This window comes from Macrotis lagotis, chromosome 8, assembly GCF_037893015.1.
Source record: "Macrotis lagotis isolate mMagLag1 chromosome 8, bilby.v1.9.chrom.fasta, whole genome shotgun sequence".
Lineage (NCBI taxonomy): Eukaryota > Metazoa > Chordata > Mammalia > Peramelemorphia > Peramelidae > Macrotis > Macrotis lagotis.
Window position 1 is genome coordinate 30,007,437 of NC_133665.1, and position 22,158 is coordinate 30,029,594.

Sequence of the window (22,158 nt, forward strand, 5' to 3'; positions counted from 1 at the left end):
GGCCAGACCTGGAAGGTTGACAAAGCCTGTTGACCCTTTCTTTAGAATAATACTTTTAAATGCATAAAATATAGTACATAGGATTACAAAGGAAATCAATTACATTAAAATAGAGTTCTCAAAATATCTCTGGAAAAACATTCATGTAAAGCCTTTCTATGGAGACAACAACTCTTTTAGTCAATGCAGGTCTCCTTATCTGAAATAGCTCTACTTCAGCCATCTCTACCACTTAACTGAGTTGACCTCAATTGACCTAGAAATGCTTCTTTAGTGTTGTAATTCTGTTTTCTTGGTATAGGGACTCAAGAAATCTCTTGGAAGCAGCAAGCAATGGAGCCTCATCTTCAATTTCTCTGGTGGCAAATATTGCTGTGAACATGATTGCCTTTCTGGCTCTCCTAGCTTTTATGAATTCAGCCCTTTCCTGGCTAGGGAACATGTTTGATTACCCTCAGCTGAATTTTGAGGTAAATCTTTTTTTCAGACCTTTTCACTCAAATAATATGGTTTTCAAGTGTGTTAAATAATTATTTGAAATTTTAGGCTTTGTGATAAAGAACCATATTTTGCAACTATAAAGAATAAGCTTCCAGTATCCCACTCTCTTCCATATGTACCTTCAATTTAATGAATATTTATAAGTATAAAGAAAGTACTGCAAAATAACTTCATGAATTGCACCAGCAGTTGAGGGGAATCAGTAGGAAATTGTCAGGAGAAAGTTAGGAATTCAGTGCTGGGAAGGTAAGAAAAGGATACATGGTTTTTTCCTCTGTGCAAAGGCACAGAGGAAAAAGTTAGTGTTGTGGATAGGGAACAACTAGCAACCTGTTGGACTAGAGCAGAAAATAATACAAAATAAAATGGGAAAAGTGAGAGTTATATTATGGAGGACCTTAAATTTAATTCCATATGTTTAAACCATTTTTATTACAACTCCAACTTTTCTTTCCTCTTCACACTACATTGTTACCAACCCATATCCTCCCACACCCACCAAAGCAGTCATATGTCAATCTAATTTCTTGTGACAAATAGGTACTTGGATTAAATCATATCTTTATATTCCATAGAAAAGAAATTATGTATGAGACTTAGCTTGAAGAACTAATAGGTAATTGAACTCCAAAATGTTTTGGGAACATGACTGCTTGAAATCAGTATGTATACTCTGGTCTTGTTTTTGTAGGTGATCTGTTCCTATGTCTTCATGCCTTTTTCTTTCATGATGGGGGTTGACTGGCAAGATAGTTTTCTAGTTGGTGGATTGATAGGATATAAGACCTTCTTCAATGAATTTGTAGCCTTCCAACATCTTGCAAAAATGATCAAGTTGAGAAAACAAGCTGGACCCAAATTTGTAGATGGTATACAACAATACATGTCTGTGAGTACCTTCATTATTTTGCCTTTTGCCTTTTAGATGGAGTCTTCATTTCATTGTGTGTGTATACATACATATATATATAACAACATGTCTTTTTCACTTGTGTTTAATGTTTTATTTCAAAAAAGAAACTCAAGTTTAGTAAAAGGATGCAGGAAATACCAAAAATTTATTAATTGGCATATGTTGGGATTGGGGTAAAGAGCTCTGAATCTATAGATTCAGAATTAATGAGTATTCATTGAATAAGTTCAGCAAATCTCCATTTCATCACTTCCACCCTGTGAAAACTGAGGTAAGTCACCTGGTTGGTTCTTGTCTTTCATTATTGAAGAAAACCAAATAGCATCACTATATTTGAGTCAAATTACTGTGTGTCCAACTATGGTTGATCAGACCAATATGAGCTCGGAATGCTCTACCACAGATTGGGCACAAATGGTGCATGTGAATACCTGGGGTGGGTACTCTAAACTTACATATGATATGTCACGTTTCCTTTGAGCTGCTTCAATTCTACCTTCCTCATAGAGTATAGCACCATCACTGATGAGGGCATGCCATTCTGGGTGGTCTTGTGCCAGTGTCTCCTATCTTTACAATCAGTTCTAAAGTTCTTCAATGGGACATTCAGGGTATCTCAGTATCACTTCTTCTGACCTCTTTGTAAGCACTTGCCCTGGCATTCTAATGAGTCCAACCCATCTTAGTTACACTCTCTGTAATAATGTTGGAATGCTATACAATTTAGCTTGAGAAAGGACCTCAATGTCTGGTATTTTCTCCTGCCAGGTGATGTTAAGAATCTTCCTAAGACAATATAAGTGGAAGTGATTCAGTTTCCTGACATGGCGCTGGTAGACTGTCCCAGTTTCACAGTTATATAGCAATGAGGTCAGCACAATGGCTCTGTAGACCTTCAGTTTGGTAGTCAGTCTAATACCTCTTCTCTCCCATACTTTCTTTTGGAGCCTTCCAAATACTGAGCTAGTTCTGGCAATGCATGTGTCAACCTCATTGTCAACATGTACCTCCTTGGAAAGGACACTGCCAAGGTAAGTGAACTTGTCCACAGTATTCAAAACTTCTCCATTTGCTGTAATCTATGGTTCCACATATGGATGATGTGGTGCTGGTGATGGAGCATTTGTATTTTCTTGGTGTTGTTAGACCAAAAATAGCACAAGCAGCAGAGAATCTATCCACACTTTGTTGTGTCTCAGCTTCAGAGGCTGCATCGAGTGCGCAGCCATCGGTAAACAAAAGATCATGCACCAACATTCCCTCAACTTTAGTTTTGGCTTGTAGCTTTTTCAAATTGAAGCATTTGCCATCAGTGTGGTAGTTGATCTTGAGACCATGCTCAACCTCAGTGAAGGTGTTTGATAACATGGTTGAAAATATCATGCTAAAAAGTATGGGAGCAAGGACACAGCCTTGTTTTACTACATTGGTGACTGGGAAATCTTAAGAGCATCATCCACTCTCCAGAACCTGGACAAGCATGCTGTCAGTAAATTAACATACAGTACTGATGAACTTCTCCAGGCAATTTGGACATAGTTTTCCATAAACCCTCATGGTATCAAAGGCCTTGGTCAGATCTACAGATGTAGTATACAGACCTCTGTTTTTGGCATTTTACTTGGAGTTGTTGGGGAGCAAACACCATATTGACTGTTCCTTGACCCTTTCTGAAGCCCTACTGACTCTAAGGGAGATGACCCTTTTCTGGTAAGAAGACTCTTACTAGCAAAACCTACCCAACCTTCATGGTGTTCCCTTTTACTGTGGTCACTCCAGAAAAATGTGTGTTCAGCTCCAACTTCAGTAAGCTGGTCTTCATTTACTAGGTTTGTTTCACTAAGGGTTGCTATTTGGATACTATACCTGCTGAGTTCTCTCACAACAAGAGCTATTCATTTTTCAGGTCTACTGAATCTTGTGTTGTCTATGAATGTATGCATATTCCATGCACTAATGATGAATGGAATCTTCTTTGAAGTCACTTAAACTCTCTGAAGCTTCAGTTTCCTCATCTGTAAAAATGGAAATTGTACTGGATGACCTAGAGTATCTTCTGACTCTTAATCTATGATCCTATATCACCATATCTTTAAGCACTCAGAGTTCAAATGTAATAGCTCCACTGCTAGGGAAAACAGTCATAAAAATAATTGTAGATCATTGTTTTTCTTTTTTGTTGACTTTTTACATACTAGGTGGCACAGTGGATAGAGCTCTGGTGATGGAGTCAGGAGGATGGGGGTTTGAATCCAGCCTCAGATGCTTGCTGGTCACTAGTTATGTGACCTTGGGCAAGCTACTTAACCCTGACTGCCCCACATCCAGGGCCATCTCCAGTTACCCTGATTCATATTTGTTTCACTGGACCCAAATGGCTCTGGAGGAGAAAGTGAGTCTGGGGACTTAGCACAGACACCCCTCACACAAATCCAATCCATGTATTTATCATGGCATTACTTCCCTGATGTCATGATCTTCTTTAATAATGAAGGACAAAATATTTTTTTTAGGTTTTTGTAAGGCAAATGGGTTTAAGTGGCTTGCCCAAGGCCACACAGCTAGGTAATTATTAAGTGTCTGAGATCGGATTTGAACTCAGGTACTCCTGACTTCAGGGCTGGTGCTTTATCCACTGCACCACCTAGCTACCAGGACAAAATATTTTTAATAGATATGTTTAAATAACTTTTCCTGAGATCCCCCCAAAGCCTAGGCAACTATATGATACAACAGATAGAGTACTGGACTAAATATGGGGAAAATCCAAATTTAATTTATCCTTTGATGATCACTAGCTGTGAAAGTCAATGGATAAGGGACTTATTTTCCTTATGTCTTGTTTCTTCATCTGTAAAATGGGGAATAATAGTACCTGCCTCACAGAGTTGCTGAAGATCAAATGAGATATTTTAAAAGTTCTTTTCAAACTTTAAAGCTCTTTATAATAATTAGCTATTTTTTTTAAAAAAAGCTATGATATAATAGCAAACCTTAATCATTTCTCTTCACAACCATCCCTTTCTTATGCACAAGAGGTCACTTGTGTGGTTTTTCTTGATCTAAATCTTCCTATTCTACTTCCTACAGCTAGTTCTGAAACATAAAACTGAGACTTGTTTTTTATCTCCTATACATCCTGGTATTAAAACAGGGCTTGGCCTCTGTGATCACCATAAATCTTGCCTGATGACCAATCAGTGTCAGAGTTAGCTTGTAAGAATAGTACCAATTTGCTTGTGCCTTCTAAGACTCTTCATACTCTGGAACTTCCCTAAAATACTCTAATCTTTCCACTATAGATTGCCCTGAGAAGATCATGGTATGATGTATTTATATGATAACTAATGCCATTGTAGGCAGATGAAGAGTCCAAAGTGTTTATCCCTAGAATGGGAAACTGTCTTACAGAGTGTGTGTGTGTGTGTGTGTGTGTGTGTGTGTGTGTATACATTTATACATACATGTATGTATATGTTTATGTGTGTGTGTATACACACACACACACATATAAAAGCAACAGTATTGCTCTTATATGTGTGGTTTCTCAGGGAGCAAAAGATTTTATCTTGGGTATCCACAAAGATTTTGGATCATCTTTGCTACTAGGTCTGCATGTTTTGCTGGCTCCCCCGCCATGGACTAAGATTAAAGAAATTTCATTTGGGACCAATACAGATATTGGTACACTTCCCTTCTAGGTTGAGATCCAAGATGAGTCTTGACAGCCCTAGACTTGTGTTGCTCTAGAGTCTTCCTGTTCTCAGTTTTATGATGACTTTCCCTAGCCTTGTCACAGTTTTAGCCCTCAAAGATCACTTTTTCAATTCTCCTTTGCTCTTGAACATTATTAATTCCACATTCAGGGATCAATATGTCATCAATTCTTTATTCACCACACCTTGACTCCCCCCCCACCTCCATCTATTCACTGCTGACGGTGTACTCTCACACTCATTGAAGCCCATTTTATTTGAAACATCTGGGTTGTCCAATAAAAAAACATTAGAGAATGCTTTAGATTAAGATATTTACAGCACAAACCTTTAAGCATGGGGTAGCCAGAAGGAAATAAGAATATAATACATCATTCTAGGACAATAGCTATTCATGGATTCAATGTCTCATTTGAATCTTACCTGTTATGACCTCAGGCTGGAGAAGGCAGGCATCCACTTATTGCCTACAGAGTTTTTTGGTGGGGAAGGAGAAGACATGTGATTTGATAAATGTAAGAAACTCCCTGTGTGGACCCACCCTCCACCAATATGGATTGGGGAACTTTCTATATCAAATTATTAAATCAAGTTCTCAAAGGATAATGCTTTAAATTTCACTAAGTACTCCATGGAATTATTCTGTTATTACAGATTATTATCTGTAAAGTATCATCTATTATTGCAGATGAAATAAAGTTTACAAATAATTTTATTTATCCATCATCATACACAACTACAGTCAGTATAGCATGCACAAAATAAACAAAACTTACCCATTACACACATGCAGCAACCTCAAAGCATATAAGATCTTAAACTGAACCAAAAATATCTTTATTCAGGTAAATTGCATTTACAAGTCTTTTGACTCTATTTTATTATATACTGTATGTGACTCATTATGGCATGCTAGTAGCAAAAAAATAAGTTTAAGGATGACTGTCTTCATGGGCTAGGAAATCTTGTTGAGGAAACTTCTAATAATGCAGATGAGTGACTGTCCTACCATTTACTGTCTTAGAGACTTACCTGGACACATAGAGATCAAGTGACTTTCTCTTGGTTACATCCTATATTTGAACCCAAATCTTTATGACTTCCTGACTGGCAGGTCTCTTATCCACAATTCCATAATGCTTTTTCTTAGAATGATAGCACAGAGTGATAGTATTAAGAGATGGCATGTGCAGAGGATCCTATATTATACTGTAAGCACATTATTTCTCATTCTCATTTTCCTCTTCCAAAATTTCCAGTATTTTTCCCAGACTTGACTAGCTGATGTAGGCTATATAATTTCATATATGCACACATACTCATAACCAAAAATTTAGTCACAAGACGGTGAAATCTTCAAACTACAGTAAAGCATGATGGAGAGGTAACAAATTGCAGCAGTGAAGTTCCTTCAGTCACATCATCTTTCACCAGTCACACTTTGGCAGATTCTAATGAATAGCTTAGCTAAATTCATAAGTCTTAGTGTTGGAAGTTTGATTGATATCAGATTATTTTTCTTCAGCAAAGCATCTCATGAAGCCAATATTCTGTGCTTCATGACTTTATTGACAGAAAGAATAACTCCATCTCCCTAAACTCCTTCCATCCTCCACACAGACAAATACATGGGCAAATCTTAAAGGCACTCACATCCTACTGGATACTGAGCATACTTTTAAAAAATTATACAATTACAAAAACTAATTACTAAAAAGCAAATGTAAAACTGAATTAGCCATATAAGCTGGGGAATTATGATAAACCCACAATTTTCCACTGATCTTCCCCAAAAGACAGTGGATCTCTGAGAAACAGATGACAAAATCTTCCCTAGCCCACTTGGCATGGATAGATTCAGTGGGACACCAATTATGTTCTAAAGCTTGGTTCATTGTGGTCTTGGACCCCCTTGTCAAAATATCCACTTCATATCTGTCCTTGAGGTCCATTCTTTTCAAACTCAAAATCCGTAAGACCTCACTGTTTCTTTTACCAAAAACAGAGTAATTAATTCAAAATAAAGACTTTTTTCAATAGAATAGCAAGATAAAATGGTGAAAATTTTTCCACATGCATACTTGCCCACAGTTTTCCATGCACCCAGAGGCAGAGGAAAGATTCCCAGCCCAAAGAATATGCTCTTTTGGTTGAATCTAGCCAGAATATTTTGCTGTCTCTAGGCTGTTGTGTACTGTTGTGTACTGCCTCTCCAAAATGCTGCCAAGGTCAACTTGTACTACTTAGCTGAATACTTTCAGAATCTTGAGATTAACTAAATTGCCAGTTCTAAACATAATTGCACTGCGGGTCCAGGTACATTGAACATTCCATCCCTAACTTCCATTTTGTTGTCCAAGGGCATGGCAAAAGATAACATAGGTGTATCTCCTTTACACAAGTCACCATTTTCTATTAATAAGAGTAATGGAGAAATCTAATATCAGCAACCCAGTCTATCTCTGATAATTTTTAGCTCCACAATTGACTCTACAGAAAGTAACTTTTAGCATATAGAATGTTTCCTAATAGCATTAATTTATATGTAAAACTACTTATTAATTTGTCTTCCATTACACACACAGACACACACACACACACACACACACACACACACACACACACATATATATATATATATACATATATGTATATATTACACAAAATCATGGGAAATAAAGGAAAGAGATTATAATGCTACCTTTCCTTTTTTCTGGTAGAAAGTCTGTTTTTATGGAGTAAATCTTGAAAAGAAATTTTGTATACAATTCAATCTACATAATAATGTGTAAATTATAAAATTCATATGCCCTATTTGACTTAAGGACTGTTGGAAACTGAAAATGTCTGTTTACATTTATAGTTAGCCCTTCCACATCAGGTTAGGGGTGCAGCATCAAGATCTGGAAAATCTGCATAAAAATTTTTAGCTCTCCCTTCTTTTTTTTCCCTTTTTCTTTTCCTTTTAAGGCATGTTATAGTACCTTATTGTAAAATCTGGGTTAAGTATTTGGTCATCTGATGCCCTTTGTATGTCAGCTTCTGAAAAAACTGCCAATAAATTCCCATTTAATTTCTTATACTGAACCACAATTTTTCCAACTGGGATGGGAAGAGTCACATTGTGGAAGGGATATCTGTATTTTGTTTATTGCTCTGCTTGAACTTTGTCTTCCACATGCAAATCATTAATTTCCCAAAACAGATATTTTAGATGTACTAAGCCTCCTTCCAGCTTTTTGCTTGCTTCAAAAGAAGCAATATTCAGATAAAGAATGAAAGGTTATAAGTGATCAGTGACTTAATTTCCACTTTGCCAGAGTAATGCTAAAAAAATAAAAAAAAGAAATGCATTCTTTCCAAGCCAAATTAATCCATTATACAGGCATATACTAAACATATGAACATGTTGTCAGAAACAAATACTCTTGTCTTAAATTAATTCACACATATGGGCTGAAATTCTCAAAATCAGAGTTCTTAAAATGAAATACTTAGTTCTTTAAACTCTCTAAGCTATTTCTCACATGTTATCATCACAGATATATGGACATTTATTAAGGAAATTGAATCCCATATGACAAATTTATTTTCTTTTTTTTTTTAGGTTGACAAATTTATTTTCAAACGTTGTCAGTAGCACATATTGTCAAGAATAGTATTGTCTCTTACCTAATTGCAATTAATTTAGCACTCTGTCACAAATGCATTTATGTCTGATTTTCCCAACCTATGTCAGACTGTTCACCTGTAAACAAACAAAAAAAAATCATTAGAAAACTTTCATCCACTCAGCGTTTGTAGAATACATCATTAAATCAGAAAATAATACTGGGTTAAGATAAATTCAGGTAGTGAATAGCTAGCAGCCAGAGAAAGATAAAAGGCTGGACTGGGAGAAACATTTCTGTTTGAATTATCCTAGCAAGTAATATAAATCCCAGCAAGTAATATAAATTCCCACTCACTCACTGTCATTCAGTGCCATGGTCTTTTATGCTGGCTCAGTTTCCCTCCACCATGATAAGCCGCTGCTCCTCACTGGGATTCATGCACCATTCTTCCTCCTAGAGTGCCTTCCTACAGATTCCAGGATAGAGGTTTAGTAGCAGTGTTTTTGATGGAGACCTTTCTTGCATAGACAAGTGGTGAACAAGATCTCATCTTCTTTCATTAGTTTTATTGCCATCCCAAACCACAGAATACTAGGGATGCCTCACTGGGTCCTACAATCCAGATTCTCCTTCTTTATGAAGTCTTTCCTCTTAATGGATGCCAGTGAAGTACTATAGGTGGGAGAGGGATCCTAATTGAAAATCTAAAGATGGTTAACAAAGTAGGGATCACTGGAATAAAATGTAGAATAAGATTGATAATTTCCAGTACAAAACCCTGGGGCTCATCAATAAGCCATATCTTCTTAGAGGAGATTCTGACTTGGTTCTTGATCCTGCAAGCCTTCCACCAACATTTATCTTATCACTTGGAAAGTATGAACTTAAATAGCCTCCAGTTCTCCATAGACTATTGGGTATTATATATGAAATAGGAAACCAAATTCAACAAATATTTATTAGTCACTTAGTGTTTGTAGACAAAAGCACTAGGTGCTAGGGATACTCCAAGTTTAGATAAGAAATGATTCCTGCCTTCATAGAACTTACAGTCTAGTGGAGAGAGAAGGCATATAGATATTCAAATAATTATACAAAATAATACATACAAGAGAATTAGAGAAGTGCAAAATAAGTGCTAAGTAAGGTCTGGAAGGTAAAAGTGGGGGGGGGAAGAGAGCAAGAAAGACTTCCTGGAAAAGGTGATGGTGGAACTAGACTTTATAAAAATTTATTTATTTATTTATATCCATTTGTACTTGCATATTTCCAAGTTACAAAATTTCTCTCCATCCTCCCTTCCCACCCCCCTCCCCTCAGCAGGGAACAGTCAGGCTAACATTTTACATAATATTTTGCTAAACATATTTACAAATTATTGATTTTTGTATGAGGAATTAGGAATAAGGGAAAGAGATATGGAACCAGACTTTTAAAAAGGATAGGTAATCAGTAAGTAGGTAGAGAAAAGGGGAGGGAAGAAGGCATTTTAGACCTAGGGAAAAACATAAGGCAGAAAGGCATAGAATGTATTTTAGGGAAAAGTTAATAGCCCAGTTTGGTTAACCTTAAAAGTTCACAGAGCAAGAAAGACATAACCCTAGAGAGGTAAGATTAGATTATAGAGAACCCTGAAAACTGGATAAATCAATGCAAACTCAGTAAGGAATAGGGAGCCACTAATGATTTTGGGGGAAAGGCAACAGCATTAATTTATGCTCAAAGAATTTGACTTTAGCAATGTAATGGCTTAAAACAAGAAGTGGTGATCATAGAAGCAAAAATGTCTAAGTTTCATTTGATGGTGCCGTTACCATGTTTTATTTGACTCCTGTACTGTGTAGCACCAATTTCGCAGGATTGCCACGAGGAACAAATGATACATAACTTTGTTATATAGTTGAAGGGAATAGAAAGTTGTACATGACAGATTCGTAGTTTCATGTGTATTTATTGTACTGTCTTATGAAAAGATTTGTTTTGTGATAAGAATTGAAAATAAATTTTTAAAAATTCTTAACACAGATTCTTAGTAAATGCTTTTCCTTCCTGCCCTTCTCCCCTTGTGTAGGACAGGCTATCAAGGGGTAAACTTTATCTGAAAAATACAGTCCAGAAATGAAAGGTGCATTGAGGACCTCAGACGGAGATGAAATGGGAGGGAAAAGCATATAAAAAGCAAGCTCCAACAAAAGAACAAACCAATAGCCTTTACTACTAATAATGCCATTACTTTCAGAAAGGTTGGAAACAATGGACTTTCCCTTCCCAAAGATCTTTAAAAGCAAATGGATGATAGGACACCGAGCTAGCTGAAGACCACTTAATAAATGGAGACAATTTTGTTTGAGGCAAAAGGGAGAAAGCTATTTAATGAATACTTGCAAGGACATGGAGTTTCAAGTTTCTGGATCTCAATACAAGATGAAAACCCATAAAAATGGCTAAAAGGTATTCATACCAATTCTAAAGACACAGGGACATAGGCATTACTGGAAAAAGAATGGAGTTAAGTTCCTCCTTTCTGAGTCCAGTGAGGCAAATTTGATACAAGGACCTTCAAACTACTCAGGTTTAAACTAAGGACAGAAACCCCTGTCCCTTCAAGGAGAACAAGCAGTCACATATGGTTTCTCTGTTACCCACAAAAATAAAAGAATAATTCCATTATGTTCATCAAGCATTTATGAAACACCAATTGTGCTTGATACTGTGTGAGATGATAGAGATAGAAAGAAAAAAAAATGAAACTGTCCCTGCTCCCAGAATTTATAATCTACTGGGGAACTTATGTAAGATTGCTCTTAGGTACATCAGAGAGCAGGTCCACATATCTAGATGTAAATTTTCCCTCCCATTTCTGGTTTAACTTGACCATGAGAATTTACTTTTTTTTAAAGTATGTATAGCCTACTTCTTGACATGCCTCGAGTTATAGTCAGTCATATCCTTCTGTATTCCAAACTCCCTGCCAGCTCTAAAGGTGATTATGGGGGTCACGCCTTTTTGAATGGACAGGGTGATTTCATTTTTTAGAAAGATTTTATTTATTTTAAATTTTACAATTTTTCCCCCTAATCTTGCTTCCCTCCCTCCAACCCCCCCAACACAGAGAAGGCAGTGTCTTTACATTGTTTCCATGGTATACATGTGCACAGGGTGATTTCAAAAGAAGGAGACTCATTCTAAAAAAAGTAGAAAGGTACTTCTTCAGTTCACCCCCACAACTCATTGGTAACCTCTTTTCAGAGACTCTGTTCTACCTGAAGTTGAGTAGGAGAAGCTACCCACTCAAAGAGATGTCCATGATATTTCCAAGGTGGATAGACTTTGAATACATGGTAGCCCAGGGGAAAGGGAGATTGAGGGAGGAAAAAAGACAATGGTATTCTAACTTGGAAGGACAAAAGAAGAATTATGGAAAGTAGGGAACTCAGTTGTTGGCTCCAAATCCAACTATTGATCACTTTGTTTCTTGTTGCTATTTGGAGACAAAGGAGGATGAAGTGTGACTCTGAAGAATTTAATAGAAAACATTCAAAGAATGTTAGGCTTTAGAGCTAGAAAGGACCTGAGGTCACTTAATAAATTATGGTCCAAGAAGTGAAAAGACTTACCCAAGATCATAAAGCTGATAAGTGGTCAAGTTGGCATCCAAATCCCGATCCTTGGACTCCAAAAAACAAAAGCTCAGTGGATTAGCCAGAGAGCTGCTGAGGTCAGGAGGGGAAGCAGATGGACAAATTCCTAAGCCTATGAGAACAAGGAGTAAACCATATTCTGGGCACAGACTGATATTTCATGATAGTTTGAATCATTTCTCATTCATCTTACCTTTTTATGCTTTCTGTCTTCTAAAAGGGTTATTACTCTAGCTATTTTTCAAGACTCAAACTTCACAATATTAGTAGTCAGATGCCTATTTGATCTAGTTATAGCCAAACTTTATATCCATTGTAAAAAAAAATCTTCCTGTGTCTTTTTGTTTCATTTAAAAGATGGGAGCGAGCAGGACACAGATTTCATTTAAAAGAGGCTTTATCTAAGCAAGTCACAAATGTCTTAGTTCCTTGGAGTACCCTGATTTCCCAAATGACTATCTCATGGTTCCTATCCCATTGGTGATATTTTCCTTCCCTTATGGGATAGTTGTGCATATTTGACATTCTTGGTGAATAAAGCTTCCATCAGAAGGCAGAGGGAGCTAGGTGAGAGTAAGAAAAATCTAAGTTACTATATCTAAAGGAAGATAAAATCATTCATACTGTGACCCAGCAATACCACTATTAGGTCTGTATGACAAAAAAATATTTTTTTTAAAAAGGAAAAAGACCTATATGTAAAAAAATATTTATAGAGTTCTTTTCTTTTTTCTTTTTGCAAGGCAATGGGATTAAGTGACTTGCCCAAGGTCACATAGCTAGGTAATTATTAAGTGTCTGAGGCGGTATTTGGACTCAGGTCTTCTTGACTCCAGGACAGATGCTCTATCCACTACACCACCTAGCTGCCCCAAGTTATTTCCTGATGGCAAAGAATTGAAAATTGAAGAAATATTCATCAATTGGAGAATGGCTGAATAAATTGTAATATGTGATTATAATAAAATACTCTTCTGCTATAAAAAGTGATGAGCAGGATTCTCTCTGAAACAGCTAGAAAAATTTACATGCGCTGATGCAAAATGATATGTATTGTGAACAAAGTAAAAGAAATATTGTAAGATGAGCAGCTGTGAATGACTTAGCTATTCTCAGCAATAGGATCCAAGACAACACAAAAGAATTTAAGATGAAAAATGCTGTCCATCTCAGAGAAAGAACTGAGGGTGTATGAATAGAGATTGAAGCCTACACTTTTTTTACTTTATTTTTCTTGAAGGTTTTTCTTTGTGTTCTATATTTTCTTTCACAACATGACTTACACATGTATAATCTATATCAATATGCTCACCTTCTCAATGAGGGGGAAAGGGGAGGGAAAAAGGGAGAGAATTTGGAACTCAAAGTGTTAAAAATGAATGTTAAAAATTGTTTTTACATATAACTGGGGGAAAACAAAATACTAAATAAAATGAAGAATATAAAAGAAGAGGAAAAAGAAACTTGAGTTCTAATCCAAGTAGTCCTGAACAAGTGACTTGACCCCTTAGCCTCAGTTTACTTATCTATAAAATGGAGATAATAGTAGAAGTTACCTTAGAGGATTATTGTGAAGATAGAATGAGGTCATAATTGTAAAGCACTTTGCAACCTTAAAGTGCTACATAAATGCTATTATTATTAACCAGAGTTTTAGAGGACCCATTCATAGGACAGTGAATTATCTAAATATAGTTGTTTCCATTATAGAGTGTAGGGCACTGAATTGCTGCTAAGGAACAAGGTAAACCAGGGCATCCGCTTCTCTATTTGAAGTAAATAATGTTTCCTAAGATGCTGACAGTGTGAAACCACCATCCCAAAGGTTATCTTGTCTCTTCAATGTGTTTCCAATGGTTTCCTTTAGTGCAAGGATTCAGCCCTTTCTCTGTATCAACTTGGTGAAGGCTATGGACCTTTTTTTAGAACAATAGTTTTAAATGAATAAAATAAAATATATAGAATTACAAATATAATGAAATAGTTATTAAATATATATGCATTTTCTAAAAAGCATATTTAGATATCCAATTTGTTCATTTCTAAGGTATAAGGAAATTTAAGCTTTTTTATGTGTTATCTCATTTGCTCCTTACAAGAATCCTGCAATGTATATTTTTAGCATCCTTATTTTATAAATTAGGAAACTGAGAATTAGGAAGGTTAAGTGACTTGCCTAGCATCACACAACTAGTAAACATCTAAGGCAAAATTTCATCTTGAATATTCCTGGCTTTCACAAGGGGCCAAATAGGAACTTTTGTAATTTTTTTTATTTCAGTAAATATTCCCATATATAAATATAAGTGTAAGTTTACATATAAGTAAAAATTTTTAGATTCATTTTTCTTAAATTTTGAGTTCCCAATTCTCTCCACCCCCATCCCTTCCCTCTGCTTGAGAAAGCTAGAAAGTTGATATTGATTATATATTGTGAAGTCATACAAAACATATTTCCATATTAGCCATGTTGCAAAAGAAAACACACCAAAAAAGAAAAGAAAATTAAAGTATATTTCAATCTGTATTCAGAGTTCATAGTTCTCTCTCTAGAGGTGAATAGCATTTTTCAGCATGGGTCCTATGGAACTGTCTTGGGTCATTGTCTTTTACAATTAATCCATCCTTATAATATTGTTGTTACTGTGCATAATGTTCTACTGGATCTGCTCACTTAGTTTTACATGAGTTAATATAAGATTTCCCAGATTTTTCTGAAATCACCTTGCTCATCATTTCTTATAGCACAATAGTATTCCATCACAGTCATATATCACAATTTGTTTAGTAATTCCCCATTTAATAAAAATCCTCTCATTTTCCAATTCTTTGCTACCACAACAAAAAGCTGCTATGAACATTATAGGTCCTTTCTCCTTTTCTTTGATCTCTTTGGTATACATATCTAATAGTGATATTGCTGGGTCAAAGGGTATACACAGTTTTATAGCCCTTTAGATACTTCCAAATTGATTGAACTAGTTTACAATTCCACCAACAATGCATTAGGGTGCTCTGGGTAAGAAGCCTGCATCATGCTCACCTTCCTTCTCTCATCACTTCTTTCCTGTGCATTTGGCAATGAGACTTAACCTGTTTATCAAATACAGCTGTTTCAGGCTCTGTCTCTTTGTTCTGGTTTCTCCTTCTCTGCTACAACATATCTTAATGTCCATTGAGCTCCCCACCAAAAGAATCTAGACAGTTGTCCTTCCTGTTTAATTATGACTGGTTTTTGACACACTTCCTTGCCAAATGCCAAAAATAGGCTTAATCAAGTAAAATGTTCTGTATTCCCAATTGCTAGTCACTGAAAGTAAACAGTTGTGTATAAAGCAACAGAGCCTATAACTGTGGCAAGTCTTAGTAGCTTTGTGACAAAGGTCATTATGGGTGCAACTTAAGAACAAAAATGCTGATTAAAAATTGGAGTAAAATTAATTGATTTTATCAAGGTTTCAAGAAGCTCACTTCTACCTTCTTTACTCTCCCAATCCACCCTTAACATTTAGAGGAAGAATATCCACTGGAGTTGGAGTTGTTGTATTCTAATTATCCTACTTTTCAAATCATTCTGAAGAAATCATTTAGTGACTATAAAAATTTCCCCAACAGTAAAAATAGGGATAACAAACAATCTTACTTAACTTCCTATTAAGTGTTATGAGGGTGAGATGTTTAGAAAATAATCAAGTTCCTTACATATATGATAAATGGTTCACTATGACAAACACTTGGTCTGTTTCTCAATGGGGAAAAAACTGGTTCTCCACATGATGTTGATTATTTTTTCTTAGTCTACATGGGACCATTCATTACTGATAGAACTGACCCTAGGGAAGAAAAGAATGTTTTTCTCAGTAGTTATTCTTGCTTCTTAAGCTAACCTCATCTTATCCCACACACTCCCATTCTGAACTTGAAATGTCAAATCTTAGGAACTCTATAAATTGTGTACTTTCCTAATCCAAATGTTCTATGACTTGCTGCCTAGGGTTCTTGTTAGATAGCTAACTTGCTAATCTATGATGCATCAATTAATCAACATGTATTTATGAAGTGCCTACTATATATGTTAAGTATTGCCAAAGATGCTAGGGATACAAGTATGAATATGAGGCAATCCTTACCCTCAAAAGAAATTGCATTCTATTATTTCACTAATTCATAATATCTTAAAGGTATTAATAATTATTTTAAGCATCCAAGGGATATTTTAAGAGGTATTTCTGGGTATATTTTCTTTAAAGCCTTGTAGCTTATGGAGTCATTGAAGATTAGAACTGGAAGGAGTGTCTTAAAGTAGAAGAGATATTTGAAGGCAGAGAGAGAGCTACCTGACTATATTTGACTTTTTAAAGTTGTAAACCTGAAATGTCAGATATGACTCTCTCAGAAACTCTTCCTTAGGAAGAGGGCACAGAACAAGAAGATGCCAAAATATCACCCAAAATGAGTCCATCTTATAGGATGATTAGATTTGGTAACTAGAAGGTGTCTTGAATGAGTAATCTTAAACCTTTCTTGACCATGAACCCCTATCCATAATGTTTCTGTTAATTATGCTGTTTTACTCAATAATATTTCTGTGCAAGCTGCTCTAGTCAGGGTTTGGTTATAAATAACCTGGGTTATAATGGCAAAGATGCATAAGCAGAGTGGAGTTGTAAAGTATTGGGATATAGATAGGTGAAAGATAGGGCTGGTTATATTGAAGGTTGGTCTATGAATGGCTCTGATGGGGAAGATTGGATGAAAACCATCTTCTCATTCTCTGACAGACTAATCATGTCCTTGGATAGCCCCATTTGTAGAACATTGACCTAAATATGATTTAGATCAACAAATTTCTTTTATATATGAGATAATAGAACTAGAGAGATTAAGAGACTTGCCCAAGATCACCAAAGACATTCAGAGGGAGAAGAAGAATTTGAGCTTCGTTTTTTCTGATTTTTGAGAGGCCAGTGTTACTTTTACCATACCTTAATTATCCTTCGATTTCTTTCTCTTAAAATAAAGATTATTCTTTTAAAAACACTCAAAAACACACTAATCATTTTTATTTTGATAGTGAAATTAGTTTTTCACTCTACCATCTCACCTATAGAAACAAACAATAATCACTACAGATTTTCTTAACCTTCTTGCTCTTTTTAAACCTGCATGATGGATACATCTATTTCCCTCTTCTCTCAGCCCTCAAAGAGAAATCTCTCTCTCTCTCTCTCTCTCTCTCTCTCTCTCTCTCTCTCTCTCTCTCTCTCCCTCTCTCCCCTCACTCTCCCTTTCATCTCCACCCCCGCAGTGAGACTACCTGCTTTTAAAACCAATTGGACAAAATGTAAAGAATGAGAGAATACAACCCTTAGTGCAAGAGGGGGAGCGAGATGGGAGACATAAAAAACAAAAGGGTTTCCAGGAAAAGTAGACCAAGTGAATACTTGAAATAATTTTTTTTCCTGTCTGCCATATGCATGTTATTTGAAAATATCAACAAAGGAGTTCTCAGAAAACAGAAAAAAGAGAAAAGCTTGTAATAAAAGGAAAACTTAGCCATCCATTTTCAGTCAACTTTAATGTTGACTTAAAAATCTACTTAATGAATAAAGGGGGAAGGGTAGAAGGGACACGTGGTTTCCTACTTGTTTTGCTTATTCTTTGACCTAAACCTGAATTTTCCAGGATCTGGCAGGACAAAGGGATGTGAATCAATCATATTCTTTATTTGCAGTGTGATTCAATGGAAGAGGCACTGCCTGGAGAGTTAAGGACTTGAGCTTCAACTTTCCTCAAGCTGAGGCTTATTTCCTGTGTGACAAGGAACAAGTCTCTGGGTCTTTGGGCCTCAGTTTCCTCTTCTTTAAGAGATGAAGCACATTGTACTAGCTGGCTTCTGAGGTCCCTTCCTGCTCAAGATCTATAATCCCTATTATTTCTTCTTTTTATTCTTGGGTTGTTTCCTAAGACTATTCATGTTTGTGATGGAGTAGATTATTATAAGCTCTTTCAGACTGTTTGAATGCCATATCTAAAAAGGAGAAAATATATAAGACTAGGACTTCATTTGTTGACATTACTTTCTCTCTCTCTCTCTCTCCCTCCCTCCCTCCCTCTCTTTTTATCAGGGTTAAATGACTTGTCCAAGGTTATACAACTAGTAAAATCTAGTGTCTAAGGTCAGATTTGCACTTGGGTTCCCCTAACTCCAGGGCCTGTGTTCTAACTACTGTACCTCCTAACTGCCCTCACTTGCTTATATTATTTTAAAGTCATGGGTGAAAAGGCAAGAGGAATGCTCACTATGCCTCGCTATGACTTCTTTCCCTCTCCTCTCTCACCCACTACAGAGCATTGAGCTAGAAGCAATTCTTAGGTCAGTTCATCTAGACTCCAGGTATATCACCCCTGAACTCTGAATTTCCTTTGGGGAATTCTCACAACAGAGTTTCTAAGAGAAGCAACACACCTTTTGATTTGCCCAGGGGGTTTTATGGCTTATTATTGCCTGGTCAGGATGAACCAGAGGTCTGAAAGCCCTCTAGGGAGGGTAAGGAAGTAAAATGAATGATTATTGAACAGAAAACAATAGCCTCCATCTCTGCTTTCAGTTCTGCCATTTCTTTCCATCTGCCAAATTTGACAGTTTTGTATCTGACTAAAGAGTATGTGAAAGTCTTCAAGGAAACTTTCTAACCCTTATACTATTCTTCTTTCCTCCAAAGAATAAGAAATCACAGGACCTTGGTTACCAAATGAAAGATCCAAATCAGCCAATAATCCTTCAGTAGCCTCTGCCTGCAGCACATTTATTCTTAGGCATCTGAGAAAGAGATAAAAGGAGCAAGTAGCAAGGTCAACATTAAGCACTGAACTTAGGATCAAGGAATATTCATATTCCCTGAGTTTGAATCCAGTCTTAGACATTTACTAGCTTTGTGACTCTGAGCAAGTCACTTAACCTTATTTACCTCAGTTTCTTTATCTGTAAAATGAGCTAGAGAAGTAAATGAAAAGCAACTTCAGTGGTTTCTTAGCCAAGAAAACTCTAAACAGGGTCATGAAGAGTTGAACACAGTTGAAACAACACAACCACAAGACCTAAGCTCAACAGTGACTTGCAAGGTCATAAATTTATAACTGGAAGGGATCTAAGAGCTTATCCAACAATCTCTTCATTTTATAGAGTAGAAAACTGAATTATAGAGAGGTTAAAATGACTTGCTCTAGGTCATATTGGTAATAAGTAGCAGAACTAGGATTTGAACCCAGCTCCTTTGATGGTTCTTTCTAGCTAGTATAAGTTGCTTTAATAGTCAATGAGATTAGGGGCAGCTAGGTGGCTCAGTGGATAGAGCACCAGCCCTGGAGTCAAAAGGACCCAAGTTCAAATCCTACCTCAGACACTTAATGATTACCTAGCTGTGTGACCTTGGGCAAGTCATTTAACCCCATTGCCTTGCAAAAACCAAAAACAAACAAAAAATAATCAATGGGAGTAATGATCAGGCTCCAGAATTTCTATATGTGAATGTTTTCCAGCTGTGGCCATCTCACTTGCCCATCTGGTGTGTTTTGCTTGCCTTATAGGTTCGCTCTGAAACCATTGCCACCTATGCACTTTGTGGTTTTGCCAATTTTGGTTCTCTGGGAGTAGTAATCGGAGGACTCGGTAAGTAAAAGTCCTTTCTTTGAATCTCTGTGTAATTCTGGTGCAGTGTTCCCATTCTCTTTAATACAAGGAAAAGATCTCACCAGTCCTGGGAGGTAGGAAAGGAACAATACAGCATTGAGTGCATGTGCCTCAAAGCAGCACCACACCCCTGAAATCTATATATCATAGATACAAATAAATATATATATATATATTTATCTGAATCAAGTACTCTAGAATTTCTGTGCTGACATCCCAGTTGACTTCTTCAAAATGACGAAGTATATAATCCCCCCATCTATCCTGCCATGCATGCCTCTATTTCTGATGAATCATATGAATTCTGTTGTATCTAATCTTTCTCTTGTTCCCTAGGCAAGACTATGTTTTTGACAGTAAAAAGCCTTAGTCCTTTCTGGTGAGTCAAATTCAGAGCCATGACTAGCGATTCTAGATCCCAAGAAAACACAATGTCTAATGCCTAAGGTCAAGCAGTATACAATTTTTTTTGCAAGATAAGGGTGTTAAGTGACTTGTCCAAGGTCACACAGCTAGGTAATTATTAAGTGTCTGAAACCAGACTTGAACTCCAGTGCTCCTGACACCAGGACCCCTCCTCTATCTACTGTGCCACCTAGCTGTCCAGATACAAGATACTCTTAAATAAACCTTTTAAGACAGATTCAGCTAAATTTCCAGCTAGAGATCAAGAACCTACAAGTGTTGGGCAGGGAGAAGACTAGGAGCTTATACTACAATTCATGCCATCTGGTAAATTATTCTTACTAATTAGGTGCTACTTTTGTTTTCACCTGCTGAAGAATCAGAAATGCTATCACTAGCCTCTAAATTTCATCGCCCTACTAGAAATTCCAGTTGCACCCTCCTAGTTACACCACTGATCAAACTCCAGTCTTCCATCTTGAGGAGCTCACCACTAAAAATTGACCACTGGGCTCCTCTATTCAGGAGCTGCTTGCATTGGGCAGCGCAACCCCAGAGCTCCTTCTTATCTGACCTAACTTGTTCGCTATTCCCTAGCATCCATGGCTCCTTCTCGAAGGCAGGACATTGCCGGAGGGGCTTTCCGGGCCTTGATTGCTGGGACAGTATCGAGCTTCATGACTGCCTGTATTGCAGGTAGGTTCTCTGCCCCGCCTATCTCTTGATGGTCACGAGATGGCAATGTTTCAGTAGTGGCTGCCTACCTGAGCCTCAAGAATGGGTTTATTTTTTTTAAAAGGGCAAAATAAAAAAGGATGAGAAATGATCCCTCTATTGTACTGAGAGTGGGTAGAAATTGAAAAGCTGAATGGAAGCAGGAAGAGGGAGGTGGAGATGGGAGGAGAGAGGAGAAACTTGGGGACACAAAGATTTTAGTTCTTTAATTAATTAAATGAATGTCATTCTAATGTCTAATTTCCAGGAATACTCTCCAGCCCTCCCATGGAGATAGATTGCTACAGTCTTTTAGAAAATGCTTTCAACTCAACTTCACCTAGCAACACAACCGAGCTAGTTACCTGTTGCCAAAACCTATTTACCAGGTATTGTACCTTTGATTACCACTTCTTTATATGCCATTATTAAGAAACTTGTAATGGAGTTTGACCTAGGGATATCATCTTATTATTGCAATTTTGAGAGGAAGTTCAAAGAGGTAATACACAAAGAAAGAAAAAGTTTTGCAAATGTGGCCAAATAAAAATGTCAGAACCCAGATTTGTAGTCTTTTTAGCCTCAACCTTTCATTGTGGCTTCCTTTAGCTAATGATTAAGCCTCCCCAATCTCCATTCCCTCCCATTCTATGACCCTTTCTGAGATCAAGATGTTCCCTTTTTGCTGAGGTCAAGATATGATTTTCAATTCAACCTATAATACATTGGTTAAAATCATTGCCCCAGCTGTAAAATGTTCTTTCCTTTTCCCAATTCAATCTGTATGTGAGGCAGTATGGCATTGTGGACAGGTCACTGGACTTGGAATCAGGAAAACTAAAGGCAAAATACCAACTCAGACTTGGATAACCATGGGTTAGTTACTTAATTTTTCTGTGCTTTAGTTCCTCTGATATGTAAAAGGAGAGGTTAAACTCACTGACCTTTAAATTTCCCTACG

At 36.7% G+C, this 22,158-nt stretch overlaps 1 protein-coding gene across 1 annotated transcript in view; it reads left to right on the plus strand.

The window, feature by feature from the left end:
• Window positions 1–22,158, plus strand: part of SLC28A3 (solute carrier family 28 member 3) — a 56,251-nt gene that overhangs the window by 29,570 nt on the left and 4,523 nt on the right. Inside the window, exons 9-13 of the mRNA XM_074196627.1 lie at window positions 302–470; window positions 1,193–1,390; window positions 19,976–20,057; window positions 21,081–21,179; window positions 21,466–21,586. Coding sequence (XP_074052728.1) covers window positions 302–470; window positions 1,193–1,390; window positions 19,976–20,057; window positions 21,081–21,179; window positions 21,466–21,586 — 669 coding nt within the window. The remainder of the gene's footprint in view (window positions 1–301; window positions 471–1,192; window positions 1,391–19,975; window positions 20,058–21,080; window positions 21,180–21,465; window positions 21,587–22,158) is intronic.